We start from the raw sequence: 19578 nt of genomic DNA, 5'->3' as shown, positions 1-19578 counted from the left end.
ATTATATACTGTGTACACCGCCTGTAATGTATTAGCAACTGTACTATGGCTGCGCTGTATTTTATACTGTGTACACCGGCTGAAGTGTATTAAAAACCGTACACCACGGAATGCACTGTAGATATAGGCTACACTTGATGCAGAATGCAGAAATATATATATATACACACACACACACACACACACACACACACACGAGACTGTGTATATATATATATATATATATATATATATATATATATATATTAGACTGACTGTATATATATATATCAAATACACTGCCACTAACTGAATAACCTGCCTGCTTAATCTAAATCAAGCTATCTCTCCGTCCACACCAACAACACTACACAGGGCCGCCGTGTAGGCAGCATTATATAGTGTGGGCGTGGACCTAGTCCCCCTGAGCCATGATTGGCCAAAGGCACCCTGCTTTTGGCCAATATGGCTCTCTTAGCAGAGGTCACTGGGATTGGCCAAAGCATGCAGGTCAGGTGCATGCTTTGGCCAATCATCATACAGCAATGCAATGCGATCTCACAGTGCATTATGGGGCGTTCCGAGGCACTCGAATTTTGCAGCGAACGTCCCATAATGTTTGCTCTTCCGCGAACGGGCAAACATCAGATGTTCGAGTCGAACGTATGTTCGACCCGAAAGATCAAGCTCATCCCTAGTGGTGACCTTTTCTCTAGACCCCTAAAGCAGGCAGGGACTTTAAACCCTGTGAAGGTTTTGTTGGAGGTAAGCCAAAGTTTTGCTTTGAACCAGAGGTTAATGGACAGCTTTGTTTGTTGCATGCTGAAAAAAAAGTTTTTTTTTAAAATCCATCTTTTTAGAAAAAAAAGAAGGTGATCCAGACTCCCCCAAATATCATACTGGGAACCGCTTTTTATTTTGTTGTTTTTTTTAGAGGGCAAATATAAGATGAATGCATGTACCCATCCTAGAGTGCCTTTGTCAAATCCCATGTGACACTTTATTAAATCAGCTCATAGCTGAACTGTACAAATACTAGCAGATCAAAGATGTGTTGAAAAATTCTATTTATTTTATAATTTTGGTAGAAATTTTAAAAGCGGAATATGTTGCAAAATCTGGGTAATCTATTAGCAGCGTACATGTCCCAGCTGGATTGAGTATGTTATTAATGTACAGTATCCTGTTGCCATATATAATCAATGTCATGCCACAGTGACTGGGCATGAAATCACAGCAAAGAGTCCATCAGAAAATATAGGAGATGGGAAAAGCAGTGGAGCCGACTAATGGAAGAATTTACTTGCTGTCATTTGTCACTGAGGAGCTGTGTTGTGATTCTCGGATGCAGTAAAATAATGCTGCCTCTTCAAATTTAACATATTTATTTTGGATGACTAATGCCCGCTCTTTTTTTTACCATTAAGGATTATGGATATCACCCATGACAGCTTGCTACATTAAATATCAAATCCTGCACTTAGTCTCATAGTCCTAGCGTGTTTTATTAGCGGGAAATAAATGAAAAAATGTCGGAAAAAAAAAGAAACAACATGTCAAAATGATTGCGAATCAATATAGAAAAAAATCTATGTCAAAAACTGCCAACAATAAGGCCCCGGTGGCTGAACACTACAAATACTTACATCTCCGTCACTGGATTCTACTCCTGCGAAAACTATCCACATTCCTCTAAATTAAAACAGCATCCTATGCTATGCTCAATAACCAAGGCCCCCCCCCCCCAGAGTTTCCTCTCATACGTACAGAATTGGACACGAGACCTGGGGGCCCTCATCAAATTAGAGGATTGGAGCAAAATCTGGTCTAGGGTTGCCAAATGTTCTATCAACACGAACACACTGGATTCTGCCTTCAAAGTTCTCCTTAGATAGTACTGAGTTCCAGCCAGGATAGCCTTAGCAAAGTTCGAACCATTCTGACCGATGTTTCCTGAGGTAGTCCCGACTATCCATTCTGGTTACTGAACTTTGTTTTGACTACGTTTGTTCTTTTCACTTTTACTATTAAACAAGTGTGATTTGACTGTACTTCTGTCTCCGCCTGATTTCATGGTTTCTGATAGCTTCTAACCTCAGCTTGTTCAACTAAGCTTTGGCAATAAAACCTGGAAGCTGATTGGTTTCTATGCAGAATTGTGACTAAATTTGCCCTCTCTAGATTTAGTAAATAAACCCCATTGTGTACTTAAATGTTGTTTATAAAGTATTACGCCCGACCAAAGATGAGCACTTTGTCCTCATTAAATAACTCTCAATAAAACAAGAGAGACAAGGCCTGTGTTGGCTTCTTTAACATTTCAACAAACCGGCACCCCGGGGTACGGCTGTTGTGCATTTTCTCCATTCTGCCAATATGTCAAGGGATCCCCCAGCACTCCACGCGGCTTTAAATTTTTAAACACTCTGATATTTGCCCAACTTTTAAAATCCTGGCTATGAATCATAAAAAAAAATGGATGGAGGTGTTTACATTTATTATAGATAAACGCATTATACACAAGCAGCCAATTTTATTTTCAGGCACCAAATGCAACTGCATGACAAACAAATATATTAACTATAAAGTGAAAGAAGCTACAGTAAATCCATATTAATAAAAGAAACGCACTGGAAGGTTTTATAGATTGCATCAAAATCCCACAACTGCACAAATCTCACCAAAACAAAAAGAATTATGTAAAGAGCAAAATTAAAAACATGTCTCTATCTGTTGTCTCATTTGGTAGTAAAAAAAAAAAAAAAGAAAAAGAAAAGAAACAGCAAAAATAAAGTAAAAAAAAAAATCCTATAGTTTTTTCCCTTGCATTCTCCCATCTCAACATTGTTCATGGTGAAAGAGAGCCTGCCATAAATGAATATTGATTTATAAGCTGCAATTCTGAAGGGTCATTCAGTGTCCTTGGAGATAGTTTTCTAATTCTGAAGGGGGTGTTTCTGGACCCTCAAAACACATTGGCTGCTTCAATTTACAGTTTTGTCACATTACACCCCAGGTATGGGCATTCTTGGCCTAGGGGACGATATATTGTTGGAGTATTCTCTTGGGCCAGCATTCTGTGTTTCGTCGAAACCCTTAGCCGATGGTTCCAGTCAGCCCTATATATATGATTTTTTCTTGCTGATTAGGTGCTGTTTTTAGCCTTTTCCATGTCCATTAATTTACACACACTTTGCCTCTTTGAAATCTATAGTGGGTAGAGTGGGTATGATGCTCTATTTCCTCTCTGTGGTGCACCAATGGCCCTCTTTGGGTCTGTAGTAGACTGTCCCTTGTCTGTTACCAATGACGTCTCATAGGATCCTCTGCGTGGGTGCAACGCATCTATATTATGTAGTACTAAACGCGTTGAATAACAACTGACCATATTGACTAATTATTGCTATCTACTTAGGACTTCTAATCTGTTATTGTAATGTGACATACTCATATAATAGCGGTACGCTGTGGTATGGCAGTCTTTACAAGATGTATTGGTGGCGACCACCACTTCGGTGTTCTTATAGTGATGTATTTTAACTAACGATACAGGTTGGAATAAATAATTTTTTTATTAATTCTCTGATCTCATTTATCGGCACCTTAAAAGTCCCATGTTGTATGTTATAATGATTTCAATGTTCTAATATTTGGTAATGTGGTGTCCAATGTGATGCCCCATCAATCCCCCATTTTTACTCTGAAAGTTCATACACATAGACATGGGAGAAGCATCAGTCCAATAATGCGAAGGAACTACCACACTGTAGATATTACAAACTAGTAAAAGCTTTGCTTTATTCAGATCAAGCATGATGCCGTTCCCGCCTCCAAGAACAAGCATGATGCCGTTCCCGCCTCCAAGAACGAGCATGCTGCCGTTCCCGCCTCCAAGAACAAGCATGCTGCCGTTTCCGCCTCCAAGAACAAGCATGCTGCCGTTCCCGCCTCCAAGAACAAGCATGCTGCCGTTCCCGCCTCCAAGAACAAGCATGCTGCCGTTCCCGCCTCCAAGAACAAGCATGCTGCCGTTCCCACCTCCAGGCTGCCCACCTCTGACATGCCTCACCCCTATGATCCCAGTCTATTCTTTTTGTTTTGTTGAGATTTTGCAATTATAGGAATTTTATAAAATAAACATTCTAAGCACAAGAGATGTTGACGCGATTCAGCCAGGGTGGACTTTAGTCATAAGTGGTTATGATTAAAGCCCGCCCGGGCTGAAACCTGTCAACATCTTTTGTGTATTGGATGTTGTTTGTCCTGAGCCAGCTGCCTGGACAGAGGGATTTCAGAGAGTTTGGAGCATTGACAGATTTCTATTTGCTTGCAACACAAGAGAACCATACTATATTGCAGTTTTGTAAACAAAGACAATCACAAGACAATCACTTTCAGATTTACATCAGCTTTCTTTAACCATTTTAATTTGCTAGATTACCCTAAAGACACCATTGGGAAAAAAAATAAATAAAATTTACATCTAGCTATATAAACTCACCTATATGGGACGGAATTGCCCTCAAAAATTTGAGAAAATCTGGGCGCCTTGGGTGCAGGCTAGACATATTAAGGTTTAAATGGATAAGGTGGAGGTGAAAGGGGTCTTGAACTGGGTGGTAATGAGCACTGGACTATACACGTGGTGGTGGACTACGGCATGATTCCTTCAAATGGTTCGCAAACTGTGGAATTTCCTATTTGAGACATGTTTTCTCTTTTTGCCTTCTCTCTCCCCTCCTCCTTCACCCTCTCTCTTCTTGTCTCCTCTCTTCATTCCTTCCCCTTCTTTTCTTTTCTTTTCTCTCTCTCCTTCGTCTACATGTCTACGCCCCTCCCCTCCTCTTTCTCTTCTACTCTATACTCGTTTGAGTAATGAACTAGTGGAGTATAGCTTATACAGGTATTTGTGTATTTTCAAGTGTAATGCAGAGATCACTGTTGATTATAGTTGGAAGACGAGATAAGGATGATTGTGGTTACTAGGATGCAACTGAAGTAATAACCAAGATGGATAATCTCAGAGAAACATAAATGTCATTGTTGATACTGTTACGAAGATATCTATTATTGTGTTAACAATTGCTCTCATGTATAATGTTTAAGTGCTTCAATAAACATTCCTTCTGTTAAAAAGAAATTTACATCTAGACTGACCTTCCAGCGCCTCAGAGTCCAAAGTCTCCCCAAGCCGCTGTAGCAGCCTAGCCCGGGCTGCGTTCTTCTTGTGTTTTTTTCCTTCGTAGTGTTGCTGGGCCATCATCGGGTTGTTAAACCAAGCTCGACAAAGGTCACAGAATTTCCGTGATTCACTTCCAATATTGAAGCTCCACAAAGTGTCTTCTTCTTGGAGGGCGATCTCTGCTTGCTCAGGATTCTCCTGCACAGGTTCTGAGGAAATCAACAAAAAAATGGCTTATTGTATATTATACCAAACTAGTACAAAATAAAAGTAAAAAAAAAAAAAAAGATATATGGCATATACTCAATTGAAAGGATAACGTTTTTTTCATGGCATCGCTCGGTTTAACAGAGCTTCCTTCCAGAGTCTAGATCAGCCATTCTTAACCAGTCCTGGGGAACCCTAAGGTTCCTTCAGAGGTTGCTAGCGGTTCCTTGCCCTGTGGCTGACTGACCTCCCATTTGATGATGCCTGCAGAGTTCCAAGACCAGTGCCACTTGGAAAAAGCCAGTAGCATGACACTAAGGCTCCATCCACACTTGTATGACTCCAAAGTCATGTGACTTTGGAGTGCAACTTTGGATGGGTGCGACTAGGACACGACTATGGCTTTGACCGGTGATAATGGACAACTGTTGCACAACTGTTGCACTGTATAACATTCAGGTACGACATTCATGCAACTTTTGAGGGTTAACATTGAACTCTATGACCCTCAAGTTGCATGAAAGATGGACCAAAGTAATGCACGAACTACTTTGAAGTCACTGCAACTTGTCCATTAAGGGCGCATGGGCGCCGCCCCCCCCCCCCCTCGCCCCCAACGTCCTTCGCCGCCTCCTCTATCCATTCAGGATACCGGAGCATGGATTCCAATGCTGAGGGGCTGTTTTGTTGAAGCACTGATTGGAACCAGAGGCTCAAATAGGCTTCAATAAAGGGTGGACTTGGGTTGCAGCTCTGAGCCGACCCAGATGTGTTACAACAGTGAATCAATATTTGATGTTATAACACTGATCTTCCTCCCAGCAAATCAGGAAGCAGGGTTTGATGCCTAGGAGGAGGGGAAGGGACCAAACGGCGGAAGCCGCCGTGAGGTAGAGAGGACACAAGAGTTGCTGCCCGCCGTCCATAGGAGCCCACAACCCGCCGCCCGTAGGAGCCCGCTGTCCGCCGTCCACAGCAGCCTGCCCACCTGCAACCGATGGGGTAAGTGCCGGGGTAGGGGGGTGCCGCTGACCGACCGGGGGGTTGTCTGCCACCCGCCCCTCTCCCCCCCCAAAAAAAACCATCAGCTGCCATGGTTCTAAAATGTAAGTTGTTAACTGTATTATAATCATCATGGTATAGGTCCAGGAGGTGTGTGTATTGCCACATATGGTTTCATTTTTGCAGATCGAGCACCATAGAGTTTACTTCATGATGGTGCTGCCTGAATCATCCCGACATATTTTGCTATATTTATATCCTGATTGAAGGTTGGTATATTATCAGCATTTATGCTGTATTTCAAAAACTAGAGCCGATAAAGGAAAAATTGGTGCCATTTTTGGAATCAGCAGGTCAAATATACCCAGGAACAGGTCTTAAGGGCCGTACACACGATCAGACTTTTTGACAACAAACATGCAAATTAGCTGTTTTGGAGCAACATCCGACCGTGTGTACGCTCCATCGGACAAACTTTTTCAGTTTCCATCGGACTTTTGTTGGCTGTGCGAACGGACAAACTTTCCTGCAACAAAAGTCCGATGGAGCAAAGTCCGATCGTGTGTACACAAAGCCATCGGACTTTTGTACAAAACTACAGTACGCAGCCGCGAGAATGTTTCCAGCGCGATCGGATCGTGCTGGTTCTCGGCGGCAGGGTACACATTTTCCTACTGCGGCGGGCGAGAGAGGGAATTCCCCTCTGGGGAATACCAGGCCCTTCGGTCTGGTATGGATTTTAAGGAGAAGCCCCAACGCCAAAAAAACGGCATGGGGGTCCCCCCAAAATCCATACCAGACCATTATTCGAGCACGCAGCCTGGCCAGTCAGGAAATGGGGTGGGGACGAGCGAGCGCCCCCCCCCTCCTGAGCCGTACCAGGCCACATGCCCTCAACATGGGGGGTGGGTGCTTTGGGGGAGGGGGGCGCCCTGCGGGTCCCCCCACCCCAAAGCACCTTGTCCCCATGTTGATGAGGACAAGGGCCTCTTCCCGACAACCCTGGCCGTTGGTTGTCGGGGTCTGCGGGCGGGGCGCTTATCGGAATCCGGGAGCCCCCTTTAATAAGGGGGCCCCAGATCCTGGCCCCCCACCCTATGTGAATGAGTATGAGGTACATCGTACATCGTATGAGGTACATCGTACATCGTAGGATGACATGACCACGCCCCCTTATGACCTCACAGTCCCAGCATGCCCCGGGACTGTGATGTCATAGGGGGCGGGGTCACCGCCTATATAAGTCCGTTGTGGAGCGCACAGAGAGCATTCCGGCTGGAGAGAGCGTTGTGTCAACATCTCTGGAAGAGAAGAGGGAAGAAGACAATCCAGAAGTCCGGACCACCACTGGCAAAAGAGCGCCAGAAGATAGCGGTGGAGACGGCAGAAGATGCAGACACCGGGAGAAGACGCCGGAGAGACCCCCGAAGTCCGAAGAGGACACCCGAAGTCCGAAGAGGACCCCGGAGCTGCCTAATAAATTACTTTAAAAATCTGTGTACTGTGTTTTTTATTGACACTTTTTTGCCTAGGTGAATGGGTAGGGGTACGATGTACCCCATACTCATTCACATAGGGTGGGGGGCCGGGATCTGGGGGCCCCCCTTATTAAAGGGGGCTCCCGGATTCCGATATGCACCCCGCCCGCAGACCCTGACAACCAACAGCCAGGGTTGTCGGGAAGAGGCCCTTGTCCTTATCAACATGGGGACAAGGTGCTTTGGGGTGGGGGGGCCCGCAGGGCCCCCTCTCCCCCAAAGCACCCACCCCCCATGTTGAGGGCATGCGGCCTGGTACGGCTCAGGAGGGGGGGGGGCGCTCGCTCGTCCCCACCCCCTTTCCTGACTGGCAGGGCTGCGTGCTCGGATAAGGGTCTGGTATGGATTTGGGGGGGGACCCCCACGCCGTTTTTTCGGTGTAGGGTGTTCCTCTTAATATCCATACCAGACCTAAGGGCCTTGTATGCCCCTGGAGGGGAACCTATGCTGGTTTTTTGTTTACAATTTGGCGTGGAGTTCCCCCTCAAGATTCATACCAAACGCAGTGCCTGGCATTGGCGGGGATCCAAGTCGGATCCCCGCACCAGTGTCAACCCGGCTCGTGAGGTGTCAATCTCGCCAATAAGTGGCGAGATTGACACAATATCAGACAACAATACACAAGTTGACCAAAGGGTGGTGGTAAAGAGCTGAAAAACCACGTGATATGGTGAAAGTTGGCTGGAAAAGTCCTGTCGTCTGCCATTGAACCCTGATGAATGTGTTAGTAAGGGTTCCTCGAGACCTGAAAATTATTTTAGGGGTTCCTCTGATGTAAAAAGGTTAAGAAAGCCTGGTCTAGATTTTGCCTTCAAATTAGTGGCACATGTATTTAGAAAAGGACCCCCAAAACATGTGTTATGTTATAGATCATGTGGCCCTTTGCTTGCTTTTATTCGGCCCTTGGGGCATTATTTCCTCCACTGTTGCTGCCATTCTATTCCTCCTACTGATGCCAATGACAGGGCACTTTTTTTCACGCTGACACAAACAATGGGACACGTTTCTTCCCAATGACACTAGTGATGGGGGAATATTCCTCCAACCGACACCAATGACGGGCAATATTCCTTCCACTAACACCAATAACGGGCACTATTTCTCCCACTGACACCAATGATGGGCATGATTCCTTCCACTGACACCAATAATGGGGCACTTTCCTCCCACTGACACCAACAATGGGGATTTATTCCTCCCACTGACATCAATGATGGGCATTGTTCCTCCCACTGACACTAATGATGGGCACTATTCCTCCCACTGACACCAATGATGGGCAATATTCCTCCCACTGACACCAATGATGGGGCATTATTCCTCCCACTGACACCAATAATGGTCACTATTCCTTCCACTGACACTAAGGATGGGGAACACCGACACCGGGTCATTTTCTACTCCCACTGGCTGTCCAGTCCGGCCCCCCTAAAGCTTGAAAGACAGTAAACTGGCCCTATGTTTAGAAAGTTTGGAGACCCCTGTTACAGATCATGATGCTATACTCATACTTATTAATCATTTGAATACATAAATACCACACACACTGGAACTTTTAAGTGATTTCTTTTGTGACCTTTATATAACAATACAATATTTCAATTCACCCAACACAGTAGTTGCTTTAGTGTTCGGAATGAGCATACGATGGAATTGTCATTTAAAGTGGTAGTAAACCCACTTTTTAATCTTTTACCTACAGGTAAGCCTCTAATACGGCTTACCTGTAGGTACTGTGAATATCTCAGAAGAAATTCAGAGTACATGCAGCTGGTGACATCAACGACGCATGCGCTCTGAAGGTCCACAATACCGTGCCAGACCTTCAGATCCTGTGCCGTAAACGTTGGTTCCCGCGCGTATTTGCGGGAGTGATGTCATCATGCCCCCCGACCACTCATGTAGCCAGAGGCCGCGAACCCGGAAGGAAGACCGGGTGAAGATGGAAGTCCTCTCAGTGGTGACAGTGTGATGCTGGATGGCTTCGTTTTAGGCTGGGTTCATACAGCAGCATGCTCCGGCTCACAGCAGGAGTCCGGTGCGTCTCTATTCACCATTTCAGGTCCAATTTCAGCCCGAATTTTGGGGTGAATTTGGACCAGAAACGAACCAAAAGATGCACAGGTCCCCAATTCGCACCGGAGCCGCTGCGGGGATGTGTGAACCAGCTCCATTGAGAGCCGGTTACAATCTCCTGCTATGCGAATTGGATGCGGGAAAACCCACATCCTTGTGTGAACCCAGCCTTAAGGTAAGTCACTCACAGTGTGTTGCCTTTGACATTAGTATGATGAGCTACAGTACATTTAAGACCCCTTTCACACTGAGCCGCGGCCACGTTAGCACTAAAGCGGCGCTCGTTTCAGCGGCGCTTTAGCGCTGTTTAAGCAGCGATTTTCGGCTACTGGCGGGGCACTTTTAACCCCGTGTTGCGGCGCTTCCGAAAGCGCTTTTCAGGTGCTTTGGAAGCACTTCATATTCATTTCAATGGGAGGGCATTTTGGGAACGCTGTATACAGCACTCCCAAACCGCCCCAAAGATGCTGCTTGCAGGACTTTTCCTAATGTCCTGCAAAGCGCACCGCCCCCAGTGTGAAAAGTCACACTGAAATGAATGGGAGGCAGTTTTTAGAGGCTATTTCTAGCACTAAAATGCCTGAAAACCGCCTCAGTGTGAAAGGGGTCTAAGTTATGGATAAACATACTTTTCTCAGCCAATCAGATTCGCTGCTATGAATGCTGGGAGAAGCTATTTATTGGTAAGAAGTTGATGTAAGAAGTTGATGTTAGTCTTCCCGCACAGGCTGCGTTCTGGCTGGATGTATATGGCTGCTAGGCCTGAAGCCTGCGGCCTATCCAGGTGGTCTCCTGGCTGCTAGGCCTATCCGAGGCCTATCCGGGTGTTCAAGTTCCTATTGAGAAAAGCCTGCTAAAGATCTGGGAACAATTCTGAGAGGGATGGAGGAAAGACAGGGGAGACCCTTCATGAGCTGGAGGCTATGAAGTGGCTGGGAGAACTCATCCAAGGGAATCTGTGTATGACACTGTAAGTAAAGTTCAGTTACTAGAAGAGACAGCCTGTCCTACTGTTTAGTGGGATCTTTGAGATGAATTTAAACACCAGTTGCAAGCCAAGTCCTCTCATCCAACAAGCTCATATAGAATGATGGTCAGGTGTCCACAAATTTGGGCCACAGTGACAATACTGGTGACAGTATTGACACTTTCCCAGCAACCTTTTCCTTATCCCTCATTCCCACAGGGTTCCTCCTCTCTGTGTGGCCGGTCCACTGAAGCCATTTCTCTTGGTTGCAGGCACCTTGATGTCATCCTGCACCATGCATGATGGCCAACGTGAGGACACTTAGGGCCTGCTTGTAGGTGTGGATGGGCTCACTGCCCTCAAAGGAGGAGAACTCGCATGGAGACTGGTTGATGCAGCAATGTATTTTAACGCAGAAATGTTGAGAAAGAACAGCAAACTCTGCGGACACAGCCACACCGGACCGGACACTTACAATAAACCAGGCACAGAGTAATGGTGCACACTGTAGATAGCAACCAAGAGAAGAGGTGGCTGGAAAGGAAGAAGGCAAAGGGGGGCTTATAGCTCAGGAAGGCTACAGCTTGAGGCACAGCTACCATCCCTACCCTATCCCTCCTCCATAGGAACCTGACCCTGCACTAATCTGGCTGTCCCTAACCTACCCACTGTGCAGAATGCGTGTCAACTTCAGTGAGCCAGTGCTTTTTTATAAGCACTGCTCTCACTAAAGATGGCCACGAAGCTCATCCAGGGCAGCAGCGTCCAATCAGACAGCTGCTCACCTGATGACCCCTACGGAGGCCTAAGAGGAACATGTTCCCCACTCTCTCTACATGGTGGTTGCAGACAGGGAGGTCAACCTACACCTGCCTACACACTCACAACCTGGAGCATCAGAGGGAAAAGGTGAGTGCTGGCCGCCGGGGGTGCAAGGGATAAGGTAAGTACATCTGTCTTTTAAAGGTACCCTAGACAAAAACAAGCATTTTCCCTTCCAGGGTAGGGGGAGCGCCTCTGCAAGGGCAACATTGGAACATCTCCAGAGTTCCGGCTTTAAAAGTCAAATTCCACATTCGACGGTATAGCACCTTCACAGCAAAATTACAGATATACAGTGCCTTGAAAAAGTATGCATACTCCTTGAAATGTTCCACATTTTGTCATGTTACAACCAAAACCGTAAATGTAGTTTTTTGGGATTTTACGAGATAGACCAACACAAAGTGGCTCATAATTGTGAGGTGGAAGGAAAATGAATAATGGTTTTCATTTTTTTTTTACAAATAAATATATGAAAAGTGTGGCGTGCATTTGTATAGCTCCCCCCTAAATCAATACTTTGTAGAACCCCCTTTCGCTGCAATTACAGCTGCAAGTCTTTTTGGGGATGTCTCTACCAGCTTTGCACATCTAGAGAGGGACATTTTTGCCCATTCTTCTTTGCAAAATATCTCAAGCTCTGTCAGATTGGATGGAGAGCGTCTGTGAACAGCACTTTTCAAGTCTTGCCACAGATTTTCAATTGGATTTAGGTCTGGATTGTGACTGGGCCATTCTAACAAATGAATATTCTTTGATCTAAACCATTCCATTGTAGCTCTGGCTGTATGTTTAGGGTCGTTGTCCTGCTGGAAGGTGAACCTCCACCCCAGTCTCAAGCTTTTTGCAGACTGTAACAAGTTTTCTTTTAAGATTGCCCTGTATTTGGCTCTATCCATCTTCCCATCAACTCTGACCAGCTACCCTGTCCCTGCTGAAGAAAATCATCCCCACAACATGATGCTGCCACCACCATGTTTCACAGTGGGGATGGTGTGTTCAGGGTGATGTGCAGTGTTAGTTTTCCGCCACACATAGTGTTTTGCTTTTAGGCCAAAAAGTTAAATGTTGGTCTCATCTGACCAGAGCACCTTCTTCCACATGTTTACTGTCCCCCACATGGCTTCTCGTAAACTACAAACGGGACTTCTTATGGCTTTCTTTCTACAATGGCTTTCTTCTTGTCACTCTTCCATAAAGACCAGATTTGTGGAGAACACGACTAATAGTTGTCCTGTGGACAGATTCTCCCACCTGAGCTGTGGATCTCTGCAGCTCCTCCAGAGTTACCATGGACCTCTTGGCTCTTCTCTGATGAATGCTCTCCTCGCCCGGTCTGTCAGTTTAGGTGGACGGCTATGTCTTGGTAGATTTGCAGTTGTGCCAATCTCTTTCCATTTTCCGATGATGGATTGAACAGAGCTCCATGAGATGTTTGAAGCTTGGGATATTTTTTTTTTATAACCCAACCCGGCTTTAAACTTCTCCACACTTTTATCCCTGACCTGTCTGGTGTGTTCCTTGGCCTTCATGATGCTATTTGTTCACTAAGGTTTTCTAACAAACCTCTGAGGGCTTCACAGAACAGCTGTATTTATACTGAGATTAAACTACACACAGGTGGACTCTACTTACTAGTTAGGTGACTTCTGAAGGCAATTGGTTCCACTAGATTTTCGTTAGGGGTATCAGAGTAAAGGGGGCTGAATACAAATGCATCGCACACTTTTCAGATATTTATTTGTAAAAAAATGTGGAAAACCATTTATCATTTTCCTTCCACTTCACAATTATGTGCCACTTTGTGTTGGTTTATCACAAATAAACCCCAATAAAATACATTTAGGTTTTTGGTTGTTACGTAGTTATATAGTAGGTGAGGTCGAAAAAAGACCATCAAGTCCAACCTATGTGTGTGATTATATGTCAGTATTACATTGTATATCCCTGTATGTTGTGGTCGTTCAGGTGCCTATCTAATAGTTTTTTTAAACTATTGATGTTCCCCGCTGAGACCACCGACTGTATTGTAACATGACAAAATGTGGAAAACATCAAGGGGTATGAATACTTTTTCAAGGCACTGTACAGTAGGCTCAGAAGGGTAACCTGGAAACTCTGGCATTTTCTAAGATGATTGTATTTGTAGGTTTATGTGAGCCCCGTAACCATTTAACCTCATACAAACCTGCTTTTATAAATCGGCCAAGCTGATGCTAGGTCTTAAAATGTTACTATGTTGATCAAATCACCGGTACAAATCTTCCATTACTGCCACCTAAACTTGGTCACATAAAAGCCACGATTGCTTAGAAGTCCCCATTCAGCCATGTACAGTATATACAGGGCATAAAACAATCCCATGAAATCAGGCTGGATTTAGCATTCATGGTTCCCCAGATATACATAAAAAAAAAAAAAAAATGTCCTTTTCACACAAGTTCCACCTGATTTCACAGCAAATGCGTTACACGAATGGAGCTGTGAGAATGACATGACCGGAGCTGTGAAAATGTAAAACCAGAATGGGAAACGGGAAGGTTCTCCGAGATCTCTGAGAGCATACAATTCTATAGTCTGATAGATGCGTCTCTCTGTTTCATGTTCCTGCTTATGCAAAGAAACCGCTGTGCAAGAGCATGAATGCCCGAGGTAAGTGTCTCTCATAAGAAGTAATGAGAATATATTCTCTACAGGACAAAATAGAAACAAAAAAAAAGAGAAATAAAAAAGGACGACGGAGGGTAATGCTCCACTTCCAGCGGGTGCAAGCCCGGCCCGCTATTGTAACAGACCAGAGAATAAGAAGAGATGGCCGCACACTGCAACGGGATACTGTGTATTGCTTTTTTATTCCGAAAATGGCTAAACAGCACAGGAAGTTAACGCGTTTCACATAATAGAATGCATAATCAACACGAACTATATCGCTATTAGCACTACGTTGTGTGAAACGCGTCAACATCCCTTGATTCCTGTGCTGTTTTACCTGTCATTCTTGGAATAAAGAAGTCAATTGTGTGAGAAAAAAAAATGATATAAATGTCATTTGGGTACAGCGTTGCATGACTGAGTAATTGCCAGTTAACCACTTGACGACCACCCGCCGTCATATCCGGCGGTTGTTTGAAGATAGCTGCCATAACCCCCGGTATCCTTCACTTATACTTTATACTCATACTTTATCTTATACTTTATAGTTATACTTTATACTTTCACTTATACTTACACTTATACTTTCTACTCATACTTTATACTTTCACTTATACTTATACTTTCTACTCATACTTTATACTTTCACTTATACTTATACTTTATACTTTCACTTATACTTATACTTTATACTCATACTTTATACTTTCACTTATATTTTCACTTATACTTATACTCATACTTTATACTTTCACTTATACTTATACTTTAGGCCCCTTTCACACGATCAGACCGTTCAGGTCCGCCTGTCAGTTTTGACGGCGGACCTGAACGGGCGCTCCATGTTAGTCTATGGAGCGTCGGATGTCAGCGAAGACATGTCCGCTGACATCCGACCCCGTCCGATCCGCTGAAGAGCAGACAGATGGCCCTACGTCCAGGTCCGTCGCTGGCGGATCGGATCGGGGGAGATCTGACGAAAACGGACACGCTGTCCGTTTTCGTCCGATCCCTCCATAGGCGGCAGCGGCACCTGACAAGTCCCTCCCCGCTCAGTGAGCAGAGAGGGACCTGTCATCCGCCGGCTCAGCGGAGATCAGCGGACAGATCTCCCGCTGAGCCGGCGGACCGAGGCGGGCTCCGTAGAAACGGAGTCCGCCTCATGTGAAAGGGGCCTAATACTCATACTTTCACTTATACTCATACTTTCACTTATACTTATACTTATACTTATACTTTATACTTTCACTTATACTAATACTTTATACTCATACTTTCACTTATACTCATACTTTATACTTTCACTTATACTTATACTCATACTTTATACTTTCACTTATACTTATACTTTATACTTTCACTTATACTTTATACTTTCACTTATACTTTTACTTTATACTCACACTTTATACTCATACTTTCACTTATACTTTATACTCATACTTTCACTTATACTTATACTTTATACTTTCACTTATACTTATACTCATACTTTATACTTTCACTTATACTTATACTTTATACTTTCACTTATACTTATACTCATACTTTATACTTTCACTTATACTTATACTTTATACTTTCACTTAGGCCCCTTTCACACTGGAGCGGTTTTCAGGCGGTATTGCGCTAAAAATACCGCCTGAAAACCGCCCCTAAACAGCCTCCGCTGTTTGTTCAGTGTGAAAGCCCGAGGGCTTTCACACTGAAGCGGTGCGCAGGCAGGGCGGTGAAAAAAGTCCTGCAAACCGCTTTTTTGGAGCGGGGAAGGAGCGGTGTATTCACCGCTCCTTCACCGCTCCTGCCCATTGAAATTAATGGGACAGCACGGCTATACCGCGGCAATACCGCGGCTATAGCCGCGCTGTACGAGGGATTTTAACTCTTTTTCGGCCACCAGCGGGGGTTAAAACCGCACCGCTAGCGGCCGAATACCACAGCAAGAACGACGGTACAGCAGCGCTAAAAATAGCGCTGTTGTACCGCCGACGCCCCCACCGCCCCAGTGTGAAAGGGGCCTTATACTTTCACTTATACTTATACTTTATACTTTCACTTATACTTTATACTTTCACTTATACTTATACTCATACTTTATACTTTCACTTATACTTATACTTTATACTCATACTTTATACTTTCACTTATACTTTCACTTATACTTATACTTTATACTCATACTTTCACTTATACTCATGCTTTATACTTTCACTTATACTTAATACTCATACTTTATACTTTCACTTATATTTTCACTTATACTTATACTTTATACTCATACTTTATACTTTCACTTATACTTTCACTTATACTTAATACTCATACTTTATACTTTCACTTATACTTCAGCTGGCGGTCGGCTTTCAGCTAAAAGTGGTCTCAGCGGCGGATTCGCTGCAAGATCACTTTTATCGAGGGCCCCTCTCCTGCCGCACTCCGGTCATCTCCGCCGCTTACCGGAGCCGACGGTAGCGGTGGATACGATCGGGTCCTTCCCCCTCAACAGCCTGGAGCCAAGTGAGGGAATGATGGTCCCCACTTGGCTCCATAACAATGGAGAGCGGAAGCGACGTTAAACGTCACTTCCGCCCAATGGTCTTAAAGGGGAACTTTGTAAAAAAAAACAAAAAAAATAACATTGAATTTATTTTTTTTTTTTTTTTATTGCATTTTAGTGTAAATATGAGATGTGAGGTCTTTTTTACTCCAGATCTCACATTTAAGAGGTCCTGTCATGCTTTTTCCTATTACAAGGGATGTTTACATTCCCCGTAATAGGAATAAAAAGTGACCCAAATTTTAATTTAATTTTAAAAAGACAGTGTAAAAAAAAAAGTCAAATAAATAAATAAATAAATAAATAAATAAATAAATAAAAAAAAAAAAAGTTAGTTGGAGCCTTTATTCTAGAGAATATTTGATATGACTTTCTCATGTATGCATTTACATTGAGAGCAATAATTTTAGCACTAGACCTCCTTTGTAACTCAAAACTGGTAACCTGTAGAAATTTTTAAACGTCACCTATGGAGATTTTTAAGGGTAAAAATTTGTCGCCATTCCACGAGCGGGCGCAATTTTGAAGCGTGACATGTTGGGTATCAATTTACTCGGCGTAACATTATCTTTCACAATATAAAAAAAATAATTGGGCTAACTTTACTGTTGTCTTATTTTTTAATTCAAAAAAGTGTATTTTTTCCCAAAAAATTGTGCTCGTGAGACCGCCGCGCAAATACGGTGTGACATAAAACTACTGCAACGACCGCCATTATTTTCTCTAGTGTCTAAGTTATTTTCTAGCAAAAAAAAAAAAAAATTATTTTAACTTGTAAACACCAAATCTCAAAACGAGGCTCTGTCCTTAAAGCGGAGTTCCACTGTTTTTTTTTACTTTATTAAAAGTCAGCAGCTACAAAAAGTATAGCTGCTGACTTTTAATAAACAGACACTAACCTGTCCCACGGTCCAGCGATGCGGCCCCCCGAAGCCCCCGATCTCTCCGCCGGCACTGACATTGTGAGTGTGGGAACCCAGCTGTGACAGTTTGCGGCTTCACAGCCGGGCGCGCATTGCGCATGCGCGAGCTGCCCACTGCGCATGCGCGAGCCGCGCTCTGTCAATAGCCAGGCAATGTTCTGGGACCTGTCACGCGTCCCAGAACATTGCCGGGAATGAGGGGCCGCCTAGGAATCACCTAGGTGGTTAGAAGCCCGGAATGAGGAAGTGGGACAGGAAGTCCCACTCCAAACCAGGTACCCAGCCCTCCCCCAAAAAATGACATGCCAATTGTGGCATGTCAGGGGGTGAGGAGTACTTAAAGCGGAAGTTCCATTTTCAGGTGGAACTCCGCTTTAAGTGGTTAAAGTAGCGCAGTGCTGAATAGCAAAAAATGGCCTGATCATAAAGGGGGGTAAAACCTTGCAGCGCTGAAGTGGTTAAACAAAAAGTTTTTTTTTTGGACTAGGTAAAGTCATGTATAACCTGCTTTAAAGATATTAAAGTGGTATTAAAACCCAAAACGCCATATAATATATTGCAGCTTATCAATCATTGGATGTGGTGGCCGCATTATTATTATTTTTTTTCTATAGTCTTTTTATTTCCTGTTTTTTATCTGATATCTGGCCAGTAATCCCCCCCCCCTCTCTTATTAGAGTGCCCTTACTCTGGACGAAGGAGTATCATTGTATGCACCCCTGTCAACAAAAGTATTAGGCAGATCCAGGGGCGGACTGACCATTCAGGCACTTGGGCACTGCCCGAGGGCCCCATGCCACTAAGGGGCCCCATCAGGGTTGCCAGCCTCAATAAAACCAGGGACAGTATGTAAAAATCTGTGTTTTCTAAAAAATCCCAAGATTATAGCTGCCCCGCCTCTCCAGTACCTTTTCAGTGTGTGTATGTGTATTCTGTGTGTGTATATTGTGTGTCTGTGTGTGTATACTGTGTGTGTGTGTATACTGTGTGTGTGTATACTGTGTGGCCCCATAATCTATTGCCTGGGGGCCCCATAATCTCCTATTGCCTGGGGGCCCCATAATCTCCTATTGCCTGGGGGCCCCTATAATCTCCTATTGCCCGGGGGCCCCATAATCTTCTATTGCCCGGGGGGCCCCATAATCTCCTATTGCCCGGGGGCCCCATGAGTTGTCAGTCCGCCCCTGGGCGGATCACCAGATAAAAACAAAGGGAAGAAAAGGAAAAAGAAAAGAAAAGGGAAGAAAGCTCAAAAAATCAAAACAATTGAGGCCATTGCATCTAAGAACGGTACATTAAGGAGGTTTGTATTATACCCTATGAGTGGTACAAGCCCGCTGCTTCCCTATTGGCTTATTCTCTAACTCAGGGGTCTCCCGTGGGCCACATTCGGTCCACTACAAGATTTTATTTTATCCAGCTAGAGTCAGTGGTATATCCTCAGAGCACACAGATTGAGGGTTCAGGTCAGCAGAGGCGGCCTATGGTCTCTGAGCTGAGGGGGGACTCTGATGGGGCCCCGGATGTAAGGGGGACTCTGATGGTGATGTTGATGTAAGGGGAGGCTCTGATTGAACCCTGATTTAAGGGGGAGCTCAGATCTAAAAATGGACTCTGATGAGGACCCTAATACAAGGGGGAAATCTGATGAGGACACTGATGTAAGAGGGGGG

The 19578-nt window shown here is 44.4% G+C and overlaps 1 protein-coding gene across 1 annotated transcript in view; it reads right to left on the bottom strand.

Annotated features, from left to right (window-relative positions):
• Positions 1-19578, bottom strand: part of ZMAT4 (zinc finger matrin-type 4) — a 675941-nt gene that overhangs the window by 319202 nt on the left and 337161 nt on the right. The window contains exon 5 of the mRNA XM_073595527.1: positions 5137-5370. Within this exon, the coding sequence (XP_073451628.1) occupies positions 5137-5370 (234 nt within the window). The remainder of the gene's footprint in view (positions 1-5136; positions 5371-19578) is intronic.

This window comes from Aquarana catesbeiana, linkage group LG08 (assembly GCF_042186555.1).
Source record: "Aquarana catesbeiana isolate 2022-GZ linkage group LG08, ASM4218655v1, whole genome shotgun sequence".
In the NCBI taxonomy this organism is placed as follows: domain Eukaryota; kingdom Metazoa; phylum Chordata; class Amphibia; order Anura; family Ranidae; genus Aquarana; species Aquarana catesbeiana.
This window is presented reverse-complemented; position numbering and strand designations above follow the sequence as displayed.